Source organism: Ctenopharyngodon idella, chromosome 24 (genome assembly GCF_019924925.1).
Source record: "Ctenopharyngodon idella isolate HZGC_01 chromosome 24, HZGC01, whole genome shotgun sequence".
In the NCBI taxonomy this organism is placed as follows: Eukaryota; Metazoa; Chordata; class Actinopteri; order Cypriniformes; family Xenocyprididae; genus Ctenopharyngodon; species Ctenopharyngodon idella.
In genome coordinates, this window is record NC_067243.1 from 8,053,755 (window position 1) to 8,071,638 (window position 17,884).

Sequence of the window (17,884 nt, forward strand, 5' to 3'; positions counted from 1 at the left end):
CCTCAACCGTCTCTCTCTCCGTCTATCTCCCGCCCACTGGCAGTGCTGCCGTCTCACCGTTCAGACTGCAGCATCAAGCAACCTGTTCCAGCATCCGCCACAAAACCATCCACTAATGTTTCCCTCTCATCCCTCAGCAGTTGTGGGTGTGCCCGTGGTTTCGGTACAGGATGCATCACTGTATTCCCGTCCTAATGTGTCCGGTGATCCGTGACACGCACTCAAGCTGTGATTTTTAACACTCGTGTTTGTGTAGAAGCGCCTCAGTGCAGGTGACAGCTTTCCAGGCTGGAAGCACTTGGGAAAATCACAAGGTTGTCCGACTGCAATGCAAATTCAGATTCGTATCAGTCAGTCTGGAGCTTTATTGAGCCAGTTGATATTATTCCAAAGTTTGACTTCGCTGCAAAAAATCATATGCTTTGTGAGTATTTTTGTCTTATTTTCCAGTTAAAATACCTTAAAACAAGTTAAATTTGTTTGAGAAGAATATTTAGTTTATGTATCTTCAATATTAAGTGGTATTATTTACTAAATATGGGGTATTTTGTCTTACTGCACTGGTAGATTTTTTTTTTTTTTTTGGAGCTCATAAAAAACAAAATTTTCTCTGGTGACGAATGCTGGACTTCTCCAGTCATTGAGTCCACTTAAACTCTGACCCTTTCTTACTATCGACCGTGAGCTCGCGTTCAGATCTGCCTCAATTCAATCAACAATCGATGTATAGAACCCACCTGACATTATAGTTTCTGTTTTGATAGTCAATTTTGTACTTGAATGTACATCACAATATAGAAGAAAAGATCTGTCGCTGCTTCCATTCCATTTGCAACTTTAACTTGCTGCCGATATTTTTAGGTATTTTACTTGGAAAAGAGTCTTTTTTTTTTTTTTTGAGTGTTTACAATCTTTGTTTTGTTTGAGATATTTAGTGTGTGTGTGTGTGTGTGTGTGTATATATATTTTATTATATATATATATATATATTTTAGGGGTGTACCGATACCCTCATGTCATGATTCGATACATAACACGATACTGAACTCACGATATGATATTATTGCGATACTCCAAGACACATTGTTAAAAGGATAACAAAAAAATTACTGTTTATTAAAATGCTAAATTTGGTATTACATTGGGGGTGGACATGAACAGGCTTGGACTTGGTGCTGGTAACCCAATGCACAGGACAATGGTGACACCAGAATAAAAATATTCATGATTCTAACACTGAGAAACAGATTTATTTTAGATGAATATGTTTGCACTCTGTCACTGACTAGATATATTTAAAATCATGCAGGCCACTTTTTACTGGGATGACATTTGGCATTATCAGAACTCAAATATTCCCCATCGCATTATTATATTATATTAATATTATTTAATGTAGTACTGACACTAAAACTCTGTAAACTTGAATTTTTTCTCAAGCAGTAATTTTCATTTTGGGTGAACTATACACAATACATATTGTCACTATCCACGATACAATATTGTTGCATTTTTGTATTGCGATATATTGTGACACGAATTGCTACACCCCTAGTATGTATATATTATATATATAGTGTATATGTATATTTAGTGTGTGTGTATGTGTGTGTGTATATATATATAAATTAGAAATTATCAGTAGCCTATTTATTTATCAATTTTACATGGATGAAAATGTTGATCACAAAATCTTTACACAGTTTTGTTAATTTGTTTTCTTTACAAAAAAAATGTCATTTTTAGCGTGTATTTTTAAAAAAAAAATTTATTTAGTAGCAAATAATATTTTATATATATATATATATATACACGCACACACGCACACACACACTAAATATACACTATATATATATATATACATATATGTATATACATTTATATATATATATAAGAAAGTATCAGTAGTCTATTTATACATTTTATATGGACTGAAATTCTGGTCACAAAGCCTTGCCACATTTTCCTCTATTAAAAACTAATCAAAAAGTCATCCAGGCAGTGTTAAAATCTTTGTTAAATATATATATGTATATGTATATACATATACAAGCTAATTTTAATTTATTTTATTTATTTGTGTCTAATATTGTGGTATGATCTATTTCAGATAAACCCACACACTTTCAGAAAGAAAAAAAAAATATATATATATATACACATATATAAATAAAATTAATTTAAGTTGAAATTGTTTTTTTGAAATTATGTGAGAAATTGTTTAGTGAGAAGAACAAGAGCATGGAGTGATAGGAGAGACATTAACTAAAATGTTTTGTGGTTGAGGTCAAGTATCCCTAATATTAATAGAAATTATGCTGGTTTTTGATGCCCTCTAAAGCAGAACTACAACATGTGACTCAAATGTCAGTCAGTATGTAAGGGGTTTATTTTGCAAATAATGACCGGCTAACTTTACATTATCTCATGTAGCCTATTACACAGTACTCAACAAATTTAAAAAAAGAACGTTTTAGTTTAAATAATTGTATATTTTAGTTGCATATTAAGCCTCCGCAAAGACAAATATATATTTAAAAAAATCTATTACAATGTACAAAACAATTACTCTTGCACTGCGGTCTTTATGCAAAAACATTTGACCGCAGAATGCTGTGACTGGCCAATCAGAATCAAGTATTTCAGAAAGCAAAATTAGACCAATTCTCGGACGCCATGCATCTCATTATGTTCACCGGACTAAAGCACAGCTACAGTCCTTCATGATGACAAAATACTTTCTGTACAAGGTCTTAATTAGGTTTGGACACAAGCTTTGTGCTTGGTCCAGCATGAAGGTCTTTGTATTGCAATTCTACAGTTTCCTGCCCTCAAAAGTACTTGAACGAAAACACAGTTCCCACATATAAACACTCCAGTGGCCGTGAAAAGGCTGCCTTACTCATTTCTCCCTCTGGTGACGTTTCTTTCAGTGTATTAAGCCATGAGAAACCAGGAGCAGTCATTTTTCAGATGCAGTCTGAGAACCTTCGAGAGCTTGCACTGACGCCGCACGCTGAGCTTTTCTTCTTGAAGATGGACACAAATGAACTCCACAACCTCTTAAACGCTAACTGGTTTCCAGAAGGCACGTTAAATGGTTTCTTAGTACAATGCATCTCGAGACAAACAGCTTCTTCATCTTGTTTCATTTTGAGAAACAGAACGAGCTGTTTTGCTGAGAAAATGCACTGGTTTGAGTAAACACAAAAACATGATAAAATTAAGCACTAATTACAGCTAAAAACGGATGGTAAATTAGTTGAGTGTATTTACTGAGTTAGAGCAAAAAATGAGCTAAAAGCAATTAAAAGTGGAGAGAAAAGAAGGAAGATGCACACAGACCCATTAACCACCATACAAATGGAAAACAGATGATTGACTTTGAGGGTTTAATGGAGGATTTAATAAAATGTTTTGTGGTTCAGGTCAAGTATGCCTAATTTTTTTAGAAATTATGCTGGGGTTTGCTGCCCTCCAGCTGTACATTAGCTCACGCATTACACAGCTACACAACAAACTGAAAAAAAAAAAAAAAGTTTGGATATGAAATATTGATTTAAATTCAAATAATTGAATAAATTGTATGGAAACATACGATTTTCAAAAATAAATCGTAAGAATGACGATCCACCCCTAACCCCATGGCTAAAACCAAAGAATGAAATCGACCAACCCGATTATATGACAAAATGAAGCTGCTTTACAAGGTGGCGATTTCATATGAATTCGTACGACATGATTTGTATGGAAATTAATGATTTTTTTTTAATGTAAGGATAAAGATCCACCCCTAATCCCACAGCTAAAGCTAACCGTCAGTGGGGCGTAAGCAGATCATACGAAAATAAAAGAAGATTCATACAAATTAGTGGCGCCAGTTGCATTTGTATGAAATGCAGGGTTGCCAGGTTTTCACAACAAAACCCACCCAGTTGCTACTCAAAACTAGCCCAATCTGTTTCAGGGGCGTCCCCCTGGTAAAATTCGTACTCCAGATGCTAAATATCATGTTATTTTGGCAACAGTAATAAAGTAGCCCAATTCCGCAGGAAAACCGCAGACTTGGCAACACTGATGAAATGAGAAAGCGCAAGTCTGCGATGTGATAGTGCCAGAAAAGTAGTGCCACTTTCATGATAGTACATGAAAGTAGTGCCAGCTTCAGTCAGGACGAGTGGCCTGATATATCAACCCATTTGTAAAAGAGAACAAAACTATTTTTTGAGGTGGCGATTTCGTATGAATTCGTACGATGTGATTTATATGGAAACGTATGATTTTTAAAAAAAAAAAAAAAAAGGATGAACATCCACCCCTAAAGCTAACCGTCAGTGGGGCATAAGCAGATCATACCAAATGAAAGAATGAGATCAAACCAAGTGTCAGGGTTGCCAGGTTTTCACAACAAAACCCACCCAATTGCTACTCAAAACTAGCCCAATCACGTTTCAGGGGGACCCCCCAGTAAAAAAAAACCGCGTTCCAGGGGGGTAAATTCTGGGTTTTTGGTGGGGTTCCCCTGGTAAAATTCGCATTCATCCCACAGACATGAAAAACAACCCACGGCAACAGTGTTAAGTAGCCCAATTCTGTGGGAAAACCGCAGACTTGGCAACACTGACAATTGTGCTGCACAAGTCCTGAAAAGTGAAGCCAAAGCATTTCAATCGCCCCCTGGTGACTGGCTGCAGTATAGGTCAATAAACCCCGCCTTCTCCATGTAATCAAATGGGACATGAGCCAAATTAAAAAAAACAATTACACTTCAAATAATTTTTTTCCAAGATCGTTCTTGTCATTTTAGGTCGTCCTTATCACGCAGACGTATGTTGAAGTGTTCATTTTTCCAATAAGTTTGGTTTTAGTTATATTTGATGCTATAAAAACGGGGTGTAACGTCATGATTGACGGCTATGTTTGCGATTGCGGGAGTATGGGCGGGACCTTGATGCCACGGCTCCACCTCAGGATCACTACTGTGCAGACTCAGACTCCGACCATTACTGGGATATTTGGCTTCACTGGCCTACAGTGGAAGGAAGCGGACATCCATTTTTTAGGTAAAATAGTTATGAATTTCCATGAGAGTGTGTTGCATATACAACTTTCCCATGGTCGACATGAATATATGACCGCTGAATACCGCAATAGACCAATCTGAATCAAGTATTTTTGTACATGGTATGCTATAGTGATTATAGAGCTATATTGAAGTACCTTGGACTACGATGTATACAGCATGGTATATGAATATAGTAATCAAACAGTAACATGATATAGTACCATCTGTACTCTTTTGTAAGGAGGGCCAGGGCCAGTTCTTGTCATGCTGGAATGTGACGATGTACAGTCAGCCTCTCTTTGCTACAGCCATTGAAATCAGTAATATTTCTAAACATTATGGGTCTTATGGAAAGTCTTTTTTTTTTTTTCAAGTGCTGCTGTCTTGTATAAGCAGTTAAGAGCCATAAAATAGACCATATTTCATTCATCTAAACCATAAAGCAGCACATTCTTCCCCTCTCTCTCTCTCTCTCTCTCTCTCTCTCTCGCTTGCGCAGTCAGATCTAGGTCAGTCGATGCTGAATTCCCTCTGTGAGGCACATTGCACCTCAAAGGGCATCAGCTGAGAAACTCTCAGTGCTCAAGACATAAAAGGGCTAAAATCCCACACAGCATATGGACTTCCTTCTGTCTAACTCTCAGACACAGAGGAGAGGTCTTTGATTTGACTTTTCTCTAATCAAATGTTGCAGTATTGAGGGAGAAGTCTCATCTGACTTGGTCTGTTTAAATGTCTTCTGCTTTTCTTTTGTGACTCGCTTTTCGTGCCTCAAGACAGCAGCAGCAGGAGGAATTGCTTTTGAGTTGAGATAAAAATAGAACAAATATGCATTTTAAAATATCCTGTTGTCAGAAACCGAATACAAAGCAATAAAAGAGGTCAATCCGATACAGATTGCTGTACAGTTTTATTATATAGTTTTTTATTCATATTTATTATAGATAATTATTTATTATAAATAATAAATCAGTTTATTGTATATTATATTATCAGTTTATTTTAATTTTAAATAATTTGACTTATTTTATTACTATCACTGGTACTTGTTTTTTGTATTGATGTGTTGATATTATTGTATATAATTATTATATATATATATATATATATATATATAATTTTAGCATTTATTTATTTGTTTATTTATTATATATAAATTAATTATTTATTATTATATTATAATTAGCTTTTATTTTAAATATTGGTACTATTATTTTATTACCATCACTGCTACCTGTTTTTTGCATTGATGCTTTGATAATATTATATATATTTATTATAGTTAGCGTTTATTTATTTATAAATAACAGATACATTTATTTTTTATTATTTTATTTTGTTTTTATTTTAAATATTGGTATTATTATTTTATTACTGGCATCTGTTATTTGTACTGATATTAGTTTTGTATTTATATGTTTATTTATTATATATAAAATTAATGATTTATTATTATATTACAATTTGTTTTTATTTTAAATATTGGTACTATTATTTTATTACTATCATTGCTACCTGTTTTGTTTGTTTTGTTTTGTTTTTTTGCATTGATGCTTTGATAATATTGTATATATTTATTATAGTTAGCATTTATTTATTCATTGATTTGTTTATAAATAACAGATACATTTATTAATAATTAATTTATTAATAAATATTGACATTATTATTTTATTACCGGCATCTGTTATTTGTACTGATGCTTTGATAATATTCTTATTATAGTATTAGTTCTGTAATAACATTAACTTTGATAATATTGTATGTAACTTGCGCTTATTGAAAGTCAGTAGAGTGGGCGGAGTCATGTGTCTGTTCCCATAGTGCTTTGCGCGCAGGTGTCATGGCGGCTCTCTAGTCAGTATCAGTGCGGGTGTTTATTTTTGTTAACAAAGCGCTTTAATTCTCCTTCAGAGGTATGTAACAAATCTTAAGGATTGTCTGACTTGATCGCGGACGCACTAAAACCTCTTCAGGACATCTCGAGGACTTACAGAAGCAGTTTGTTTAGTCATAAGCTAAGATACGCTAGCACCTGTCTATGAAGTGAGTTTGTAAACTCAAAATAACTCATTAAACTGATCACAAACGCGCTTATAAACTCATAGGAGCTCTTGTCCATCACAAACAGGATTTGAAACGAAGACTATGAGCACACAGGTGAGTTAAGCGCGAATATTTACACACATCTGTATTTTTTCTGTCTTATTTATCATATGATAATCAGAATAATGATTGTATGTGATATAAATATGTGAATTTTTTGTTTTTAGTACAGTATACTATTCAAGCAGGAGCATGGTGAGTTCACACACACTTACAGCCCCAAAATCTAGTGAGCTGTCTACCTAGGCAGCATATTTGGGCATCATACACACCGCCATTGAGTCTGTGTTCTCGCCCCTGCAGCTCATGAAGATGCCATCTGGACGGCGGCATGGGGTCGCAGTGAGAAGGACGGGTCAGAAACCATTGTGACCGGCTCTTTGGACGACCTGGTAAAAGTGTGGAAATGGTAAATCAATGAACAAAGTGCAAATGAGGTGCCAACTTTTGTGTTTGTTTTTGAACATACGGCACTTTTTCTGATGGTTCGCAGGACGGATGAAAAGCTGGAGCTGCAGTGGACGCTGGAGGGTCACCAGCTGGGCGTGGTGTCGGTGGACATCAGTCAGAACGGAGCGATCGCCGCCTCCAGCTCTCTTGACGCTCACATTCGGCTCTGGGACCTGGAGACTGGTAAACAGATCAAGTCCATGGACGCAGGCCCAGGTGAGCTTCTCGACAACACGAACTGAACTCTTCCAGGCCTCAGCGACAACTGCAGTGTTTAGTAGACGTTGTAATAACTGTATTTGCGTCCACGCCAACGAACGATAACGGTCTGTTTGTTTTAAGATCACGCGCTGCAGTTTCAAAGTGTGTACAACATGTTTTTGCTGTTCTTGATTCATTTACACGGCTTTAACCAGCAGATGTCCTCAGCATGCTATGTTTTGAGTGAATAGATAATGTAATCGATCTAATCTAACAGTGAATTTAGCTGATGAAGTCAATATAGTGGAATAAAAACAACGCCTAGTCTTTTTCACTGCAGCTTCAAAGGAAACAAGACAGTGTTGTCAAAACTAGCGCTGGATACCTGAGGTAAATTTATGTTCTGTTTAATAGCCTGACATAATGACCTCTTCGTTAGAACTTCTCAACATTTATTCCGAGGGTATGACCGATTGTTTTTTATAGATCCATTTTCTTTAAAGTATCCGTGAAAAGGCGGGTTGACTTGTCAAACAGTGGTGGATTTTTTTTCTGGACCTCAGCGATTAATTTCTCCGCAGTGTCGTCCGCCATTTTAAATGCGCGAGCCGGCTTAAATTAGAATGGATTCTGATTGGCTCTCAGCGTTTTATCGTTCAACGGCTGTAAAAAAAAATCGTTTTGGAAGTTATCGATATCGTTATCGTTATCGTTATATCTGTGGTTTGGACAATGCTATTCTTTTATATTCAGAACGATTTTTAGAAGTATGTCTTTCGTTATCTTTATAGTTATCGTTCTTGGTGTGAACGGGCCTTAATAGGGGCACATAAAAAAAAAATAATAAAAATGACAAACACAACAAAATGTGTTAACTTTAACTAAAATTAAAATGAAAACAGAAAATATTCAAATAAAATCAAATTTAAAATATTAACAAAAATTATAATAGTATCTCGATGATAGTAAAATAATCAACTCTTTCTTTACTGTCTGCAGTTGATGCCTGGGCGGTCGCCTTTTCTCCTGACTCCAAATACATCGCCACCGGCAGCCATCTAGGGAAGGTCAACATCTTCGGCGTGGAAAGCGGGAAAAAGGAGCACTCACTGGACACCAGAGGGAAATTCATTCTGAGCATTGCCTATGTAAGAATCTTTAAATGTCTGGAATAATTCTGAATGAAAAACTATTATCTGATAGCATTTAAATTCAATGGCACTGATGTTTCATTTCTGTGAAACAAAAAACAGAATATTCAGCACACGGTACAGTTGGGTCACAACAAGTATTTGATAAAGTACAGTACAAACAATAATATTGTGAAATATTATTAAAATTTAAAAGAACTGTTTTCTATTTGAATATATTTTCAAAGGTAATGTATTCCTGTGATCAAAGCTGAATTTTCAGCATCATTACTCCAGTCTTCAGTGTCACATGATCCTTCAGAAATCATTCTAATATGATGATTTGCTGCTCAAAAAACATTTCTGATTATTAACAATGTTGAAAACAATTGTGCTGCTTCATATTTTTGTGGAAGATGTAATACATCCTTTCAGTATTCTTTTAGGAATAGGAAGAAGAAAAAAACATTTATTTGAAAAAAAATATTTTATATTCTTATATTCATATTTTAAATTTTTACTGTCACTTTTGATTAATTTAATGCATCCTTGCTGAATAAAAGTATTAAAATTTTTAATTTTAGAATAATATGCACTGATCCATCAAATGTACAACAAGACCACAGCCATTTATTTAAAAAGTTTAATTTTCTGTCTCGTTGAATTTTTACATAACGAAGTTTCCACACTCACGGCAAATCTGGAAATATATTAAAGTAATATTTCCAGGACTGGAAAATGAATTCAATTCAAATTAAAACTATTAAAACAGTCTAAAAACATTATTGAACAGGCATGTTTTTGTTAAGCTCCGCTCTAAAATATGTTCAGCAAGAAATAGATTCTTGAGTTTAATTGCTTTTAGTCTATCCAGCAATCACAATGAGAGAAGTAAAGAAGAAATTTATGGGTCAAAAATTGTGGGAAACATATAAACAAGTACCAGTGTAACAGTTTACTTTGGTGTTCTGTTCAAAAAGAACTGATTTCACTAATTACACAGTCCAGATTTCATTCACATTACACATCAGAATGAATATTTGAGAAAATGCTGATTTTTTTTCAAGCAAGATACAGTTTTTCCAGGCTCTAATATATCTTTTTCTCTCTTTCTCTTGTCTCTAGAGTCCAGATGGAAAGCACTTAGCCACTGGTGCAATAGACGGAATCATTAATATCTTTGATATTGCGACTGGGAAACTCCTGCACACGCTGGAAGGTGAAAATCGTCTCCCACATGATTCAAGCTGTCTTTAGTTTCCTCTATTAAAGCGAGTGTCTGTTCTGTAGACGTTGTGTCCGTTACTCTGCTAGAGTCATTTAGGGTGATTATGGGTTACGTGAATGCGGTGGAAAAACCTGTTTGCGTCTCTGGCCGTCCCTCGAGGGCCGTAAACTTCGTCTCCCGTCACTGCGCGACTCCATTTTTCCTCTTTGTCTTCCTGTATCGCTCCATCGCTCACTCATCCCTTTCATTTGCTCCAACAAGTACAGCTGGAAATGATGTTGAATGTTAGATGTGCTTCAGTTTTTATAGTATTACACTAACAGTCGGTAGTTTGGAATAATTGAGATATTTTAATGTTTTTGAAAGAAGTTTCTTCTGCTCACCAAAGGTGCATTTATTTGATCAAATATCCAGTAAAATTATTACAATTCAAAATAACTTTTCTATTTTAATATATTTTAAAATGTAATTTATTATTTAGTAGCCAAAGAGTGCGATGAAAATAAGATGTGCTCTCTTTGTCCAGGTCATGCGATGCCTATCAGGTCTCTGACCTTTTCTCCAGACTCTCAGCTGCTGGTAACCGCATCAGATGATGGCTACATCAAGATTTATGACGTGTACGTTTGGATTCATGCAGATTCATGTGTGTCTTTTACCTCCAAGCACATTTGAATCTCACGTTCTTGTTGTTCGCGTGTGTCTTACAGGCAGCACGCTAACCTGGCCGGGACACTCAGCGGTCACGGATCCTGGGTACTGAACGTGGCCTTCTCACCCGACGACACACACTTTGTGTCCAGGCAAGAGCTGATGCACTTCAAGTGAATGGAAACTAGGAATCAAAATGTAGTTTGTGTGTTTCTTAACTGTTGTTTGTTGCTTTTTTAGTTCGTCCGATAAGAGTGTGAAGGTGTGGGACACGAGCAGCAGATCATGTGTGAACACATTCTTTGATCATCAGGACCAGGTGAGTGACGTTACATTCATATACACTACCTGTTCAAACGCTTGGGTTCAATATAATTTTTTTTTTTTTTTTTTTTTGGGAAAGAAATTAGTACTTCTATTCAGCAAAATTGATCAAAAGTGACACTAAAGACATTTAAAATGTTACAAAAGGTTACTTTTTCAAATAAATGCTGTTCTTTTGAACTTTCCTGAGAATCCTGAGGGAAATGTTTCATGGTTTCCACAAAAATATTAAACAGCAAAGCTGTTTTCAATATTGATAATAATTAGAAATGTTTCTTGAGCAGCAATTCAACATATTAGAATGATTTCTTAAGGATCATGTGACTGAACATTAAAAAAAAAATCTTACCAACCCCAATCTTTTGAACAGTAATGTTGCTGTCTATAATAAAACTGTGACTTCAAATTGGGTTGTCACAGTGTGTTTTTGTTTCCCAAGAGCATGATGAATCATGCTTGTTCATGTTCAAATGTGTGTGTGCAGGTTTGGAGTGTGAAATACAACCCCACAGGCTCAAAAATCGTCTCTGCGGGTGATGACAGAGCCATCCACATTTACGACTGTCCGAAATGAAGCTCTGATAGCCACACCCACTCAAGACCACAGCATGCATGCAAATGATTTTTTTATTTCATGGTTTCATTGCAACGTCAACATCTGTGTATGGTGATACAAATAAACATGTTTTTTTTTTCTAAAATCTTGTTGACAGATGACATTCCATGACATTTTTAGTAAGAAGCATGAGATTTATATTCATTTCAGAGTTTAATTGCTTCATTTTTTATGACTTTAAAATCAAAATGTTAAAATTTCCTGATATTTCCAGCTTTTTTTTTTTTTATACACATGACTTGAGTGCAAACATGGCTGTTCTGGTCACTTCTCGCCCTCTACTGGCCACCAAATGTTACTGCACCACCATTGTAACAATTTATTTTTTTACTGTATTGTAGCAGACATGTAAAAATAAGTTATAATATATAAAGATCCAGAGCAGAACTTGACCATTGAACCATTTAGAGTGTTTGTGATCTACACTAGCAAAAAATCCCAAACGGTTCTTGTGCGGTTCATTTAATTCACACCTGATTGTGACAGATTCAGTTACAAAACAATCTTACAGACAAAACCCACTATGGCAGTTATTTTAAACACATGAAGCACATTTATAAAACATTTCAACTGTAAAAGCTTTGGCCCCAACACACTGTTTTTCTGAAGGTTAAAGACAAGGCAAGATAAAGACAGACAAAATATGACAGTCCAAAGGCTGAATTTTCATTCAGTACTAAGTTTTCTCACAAGGCTTTTCACTTGCTGTTTAACCCTGGGTCCACAAATTAATTTACATGGTTTTTCCAGCAATGGATAAAGATTTTAACAATAATTGTATAATGACTGCACACAAAGAGCAGTTTAAAGCCAAAAACTATTTAATATATAATTAGTAAATTTGTATTTATTATAAACAATCTTTACAGGCATGAATTGCCCTATTTTAATATAACTATGAATATGTTACAGCAACACGTTTAGTCATTTCTGGCCTCATTAAATATTCGTGAGCTTTGAACAGTCAAAGAAACGTTCACACATTATTCAAGCGTCTGATGGAAACAGTTAAAAATATCAAAAAGTGACGGTTAATATGTAAACCAAGCGATAAAATAGAGAATATTATCTATTTCAGAACACAGTGAGAGTAAATGTACTTATCCAAACAATGTTAATAACCTCGTTAATAGGTAAATAAGAGCATTTAGGGGCCGTTTACACAACGCATTTTTCCATTTCTAAAGACGGCAGATGGAGGTCTTCGCGCTCTCATCTCGCGGTCTTTTGCAGCGTCTCGCGCATGACGCGGCATTTTAAAAACGCGGCGCTGAAGTTAGAAGTAGTCCAACTTTTTAAAAAACGCGTTTTTAGATCCGAAAACGTAGGAAACTGACTTGTTGCCTCGCTGCAATGACTTTTTGGGCAGCGTTTGCGTACGAAGTTACCTCACGAAACTGATTTCTGAGGCAGAGTAACGGTTAACGATCTAACTTACAGCAAAATAGAGCAAGCAATAGTAATTCTTGCTAGAAATGACATCAGAAGTGGAAAACGTTGGTCAAAACGTAATATTTTCACACAAACTGACCACCAACGGCAAATTTCAGGCGCCATCTTTATTTATTTTTAGCTCAACTGTCACAGAATGGAAAGCAAATGATTATGGGATATCAAAGGCAGCGAAGGATACATCTATGCTGCCTTCAAAAATCAGAAAGATATCTCAGGAGACAGGAAGTGAAGCTAACATTGGATTCGGACTTGCCTCCGAAGCTTTCAGACAGATCCAGCCATGTTCTCATTATTTCTAGCATGTAACAGATTTGATGATCTCACTTCCTGTCAAATGAAGTGAAGGGCACTGCATGAGATTCACAAGAAAGAGTCAAATTCACCATTTCAAAGTATTTTTTCACTTTAAAACCTCTGATAAACAAACACATACCAAGCGAAAAAGACAAATAAGGAGTTCCATGACGTCTCGTTACAAAATACTAGTATGGGCCGGAGTTCACGGGAACAGATTAAAGGTTACAAAATATACAAAATCCACAAAAAAGGGAGAAAGGAAATACATATCTTCACATTTGAGCATCACTTTTTGCCTGGTCCTCATAAAATGTGAAAATAATAAAAGGCATCTGTTTAAAAGGCTGAGGTATAGCGTCAGGTGAGTGTTTTCACCAGTGTCTGCTGTCCACCAGTTCAGGGCGCAGACTGAGTCTCTTTAGTGTCTCGTAACCTATGACGATCATGACAGACGTGGGCATGGAGGAAATGATGCGTGCGGACAGACCCTTCGTGAGACCCCACACACCCTCTTCAGCCATGAGCTGCTTAAACGTCTCGATCACAGACGAACGACCTTCAACCTACAAATACACACAAAGCTCAAAACTGTAATAATAATTTACAATAATTACATGATAAATTAAGAGCCATATTTTGGAAGACAGAGCAGTTCTTGCTTTTGGAAATACAATGTGATCTACTATACATAGCAAAAACATACGATATGAACACATTATCATAATGATTTACTCCGATGATAATCAACAGTGTGAACTTCATCAGTGCACAGAGATCAGGCAGTTTAGTTTATAATAGAGCTTATTAATATATAGAAGTCTTAAGGATACAGCAGCAAAATAGTCTCTTTTTGGAGATCGGAAAACAGCATGGTGAAACCTTCTGAAGAAACCTGGACTAACAAATTTGTGTCATCGTTACGTAGGTTTGTAACAGGAAGTGAGACTGGAATTACTGACGACTTGTTTCAGCAGTTCAGAATCGATTCTTTCTTTAAGAAGACAATCGCTCCATTTATCTGTACTTTGATCTTTAAGACTTTGCAGATCTTTTACATTTACAAACAGCTATATTACACAGTATGAAAGGTAATATTTGAAAAAGCATAATAGGGGCACTTTAAAGTGTGATTGTACCTGTACTCTGGCTCGGACCACGTCCATGGGGTTGGTCAGGGTGGAGGCTGTAGCTGCAGCCATCGGTCCCGCCACGGCCTGCAGGAGGAGGTGCGGACAGTCAGCCGGGGCCAGTTTGGAGAGCTGCTCTGGAAACAAACACAGTGTGTTTAAATGTTAAACAATGAAATTCTTAATATAATAATTCTATAACTACAAAGTTGATATAAAAACTTCCTTTATTTGCAATTTTAATGTTTATATATAACGTTTTAAATAGAGTGCAACAGTGCCCGCCGACTTTTTCCAGCAGTGTTGGTTTCAGAAGTATTTTTTCCAAGATTTTTTTAAAAAAGACTTTAAACATTATAAGCCATGAACCAAACCAACCAGCTACAAGGTGAATCATAACATTATAAACTTTGATTGGAAGCAAAAAATATTTGAAAATCAGACAAAAAGAGGTACAAGACTGTGTACATAATGGCTCTGATGAAGGAAAAATGAACTACAATCCCATAAAGCACTGCAAATGACAATGCTTCATTGCTTTTTTGGGCAATTTGCTTGCTGAAACTTTCTGATTAGTGGAATTGTCTTCACAGCATCATGGGTAATGTAGTTTTTCACCAGGAATTTCTTAAAAATAAGTATAAATGTGAACTGATGATTTTTACTTCCAGAACCTGACTGTTGCACTCTATTAATTTTCGGTTTTCGGCTAAATGAAAACTTTAATTTTGGTTTCAGCATTTGGATCAGAAAATCATTTCGGTGCATCACTTAAAGGGGACCTATTATACAAAATTCACTTTTATAAGGTGTTTGAACACAGATGTGTGTCCACAGTGTGTGTAAACAACCAGCCTATAATGGTAAAAATTCTAAATTTCTAAAAAATTTCTAAATTTTAATTAACAATCGTCATTTTGGCTGCGTGAGATTCTCCCACTTTGTTGTTGTTGAGCAACTGAAGCGTGAGCTGTTAAAGCTCCACCCTCTTCTGGAAAGGGGGCCGGGAGCAGCAGCTCATTTGCATTTAAAGGGACACACACAAAAACGGTGTGTTTTTGCTCACACCCAAATAGGGGCAAATTTGACAAGCTATAATAAATTATCTTTGGGGTATTTTGAGCTGAAACTTCACAGACACATTCTGGGGACACCAGAGACTTATATTACATCTTGTGAAAATAGGTCCCCTTTAATACATTTTTTCTTTACCTGCATAAAAGTGATAAAAGGGCCACCAGACAGCGCTGTTGGGTATGTAGGTGAGCAGCGACGCCACATATCCACGATAAAACCCCCGAAATCCATCCGCGTGAAAAATTTGAACCACAATGTCTCTAGTCTGACCAAATGTGACTTTATGTTTGGACGTGGCCACTGCCATCTTGGGCTTGAGTTTAAAGCGTGTGAGCTGACACCCCTGACCTTGCACCATCAGCTGCTGGGACACCACGTCGATGGGCACCGTGATGCTTTGGGCCACCAGTGACGCCGCTCCGCCCGCCACCAGAGACTTGACCGTGTTATTGGACGAGTAACAGGACACGTATTTCCTTACCAACTCATAGGTAGTGATGTAGGCCTGACCTGAGATCAGTGTGAACGAGTTGACCATGAACCCTCGGTAGAGGCCACGCGCCCCCTCGGCCTTCAGAATCTTAAAGAAGGCGTCGAAGGTGCCGTTATAGAGCGACTTTCCCTTCTGGACCTGAAGTCTGGTGCGGATCAGGGTGAATGGGTAGACGGTGGCCCGTGTGGTCATGGTCATGAAGACGCCCAGTGAGTAGAACTTCCTCTTGTCCAGATCCTCCCATTCGATGATCCGAATGTTGCGCTTTTGTTGCATCATTGCGGCCGATGACCTCACACACAAAAATCACACGTCGCACACACACTCGCTCCTCTCCTGCATAACCTGAAATGACAAAATCACAACATTTCATACAAGCTGCATGTTTTATTGCAGATCTGAAGGTACAGAGTTCAAAGGTCATGTGACTGCTGGGTTATGCCATAATCATGCTCTACATAGATAATTTCTTGACACATGTGAACAAAAAAAAACAACTACTGAGATCTGTGAACTATGCATTTTTATATCTATTTTTTCTTGTTATAAGGAGGTTACATTATGAATTCAAAATGGGAAATTCATGTTTTTTTATTGAATATTGCAGTATTTATTGTAAATTATAAACATGGTTCAATCCCAGAGATATGGGGACTTCTTATTGCAATATGGAGTCACTTATTGCACTTAAAGTTAAATGTCTGAACAATAAATAACTAGAAATGTGTCTTGTTTCCATCTATCAAAACTATTGCATAGAACAAACCTACCTGAGGGCCAAAAATACACTGAAAAGGTCAAGTTGAGGCACATTAACTTGCTCTCAACTTTGTATTTATAAGAATATATATTTGAAACAATCACAATCACAAAACCTTTTAGTGGTCATTAAAATGTATTCAGATTTAGCATATTAATGATACATTCATCTCATAAATCTCAAACACTGCTCTTCCCTACAGGAAAAGTACATGTAAGTTCAAGTGCAGGCTTTTAAAAGTAAAATCTATCAATATCGTCGATACTAGTCCTGTATTTACTTGGTATCGGGTCGCTATATCTTATTTTGCAGTATCGCCCACCCCTATGCACATGCGCATTACACAAAACAATATACCACCTGACACCCCCCAAAGAAGTACATGACACTTCATTTGACCTCCCAGACACACACTAACTCACCCGGTTAGCTCGCCATATTTGCGGTTTCTCCATCCAGCGGCCTCAAGCGAAGCTGCGCGGTCCTGTCATGAGATAAACACGCTATTATGCCTCTAAAAACTGCATATTCTCTGATCGATCCGCGGCCTCCTGCTCCAGACGGAAAGTCATGCCGAACGCTTCTCCACACTTCCGGCGCATGCTCAGACGTCACCGACAAGACGAGCGCCTGTTGATTGGTCATTGACATAGGAATGATACATTTTTTTTTAAATAAAATTGATGGAGCACAATACAAACAACACAAAGAAGGACAAGTTGCTACTTGTTTATTGAGATCAAGTCTTGTCCTTCTTCACTACAATATTTCTTAAAGGGACAGTTCACCCAAAAATGAAAATTCTGTCATCATTTACTCACCCTCAAGTTGTTCCAAACCTGTATGAATTTCTTTCTTCTGCTGAACACAAAAGAAGATATTTTGAAGAATGTCAGTAACCAAA

At 36.5% G+C, this 17,884-nt stretch overlaps 2 protein-coding genes and 1 long non-coding RNA gene across 4 annotated transcripts; 2 read left to right on the forward strand and 1 right to left on the reverse strand.

Moving 5' to 3' along the window:
* Positions 1 to 117: 117 nt before the first annotated feature.
* On the forward strand, positions 118 to 3,427 carry LOC127507175 (uncharacterized). Its single transcript, XR_007928272.1, has 2 exons — positions 118 to 424; positions 2,934 to 3,427. It is a non-coding gene; the product is annotated as an uncharacterized LOC127507175 (long non-coding RNA).
* Positions 3,428 to 6,863: 3,436 nt separating this feature from the next.
* On the forward strand, positions 6,864 to 12,163 carry skic8 (SKI8 subunit of superkiller complex). Its single transcript, XM_051884132.1, has 11 exons — positions 6,864 to 7,111; positions 7,197 to 7,225; positions 7,339 to 7,366; positions 7,475 to 7,580; positions 7,665 to 7,837; positions 8,822 to 8,970; positions 10,078 to 10,171; positions 10,707 to 10,800; positions 10,891 to 10,983; positions 11,072 to 11,150; positions 11,640 to 12,163. Exons 2-11 carry the CDS (start codon positions 7,214 to 7,216, stop codon positions 11,727 to 11,729), a joined length of 918 nt encoding a protein of 305 aa, XP_051740092.1. The 5' UTR covers positions 6,864 to 7,111; positions 7,197 to 7,213; the 3' UTR covers positions 11,730 to 12,163.
* On the reverse strand, positions 11,765 to 17,587 carry slc25a44a (solute carrier family 25 member 44a). 2 transcript variants are annotated; one of them, XM_051884131.1, is made up of 4 exons: positions 17,403 to 17,587; positions 15,863 to 16,565; positions 14,660 to 14,787; positions 11,765 to 14,086 (listed from the first exon to the last, which is right to left on the reverse strand). In XM_051884131.1, the coding sequence occupies exons 2-4, from the start codon at positions 16,497 to 16,499 to the stop codon at positions 13,895 to 13,897; spliced, it is 957 nt and encodes a 318-aa protein (XP_051740091.1). In that variant the 5' UTR covers positions 16,500 to 16,565; positions 17,403 to 17,587; the 3' UTR covers positions 11,765 to 13,894. The 2 variants fall into 2 exon arrangements, 1 of the variants encoding a protein (XP_051740091.1); XR_007928270.1 differs by having other exon boundaries at positions 13,852 to 14,086; positions 14,660 to 14,782.
* Positions 17,588 to 17,884: the final 297 nt, after the last annotated feature.

What these genes read in the sequence shown, in the direction of transcription:
- skic8 (XM_051884132.1), top strand. An exon ending in TCATTCTGAGCATTGCCTAT is followed by an intron (nt 8,971 to 10,077) that starts GTAAGAATCTTT and finishes TCTTGTCTCTAG; the next exon opens with AGTCCAGATGGAAAGCACTT. An exon ending in TCTTTGATCATCAGGACCAG is followed by an intron (nt 11,151 to 11,639) that starts GTGAGTGACGTT and finishes GTGTGTGTGCAG; the next exon opens with GTTTGGAGTGTGAAATACAA.
- slc25a44a (XM_051884131.1), bottom strand. Translation starts at nt 16,499, where the DNA reads ATGATGCAACAAAAGCGCAACATTCGGATCATCGAATGGGAGGATCTG. An exon ending in CTTTTATCACTTTTATGCAG is followed by an intron (nt 14,788 to 15,862) that starts GTAAAGAAAAAA and finishes GTTTGTTTCCAG; the next exon opens with AGCAGCTCTCCAAACTGGCC. An exon ending in TGGTCCGAGCCAGAGTACAG is followed by an intron (nt 14,087 to 14,659) that starts GTACAATCACAC and finishes GTGTATTTGTAG; the next exon opens with GTTGAAGGTCGTTCGTCTGT.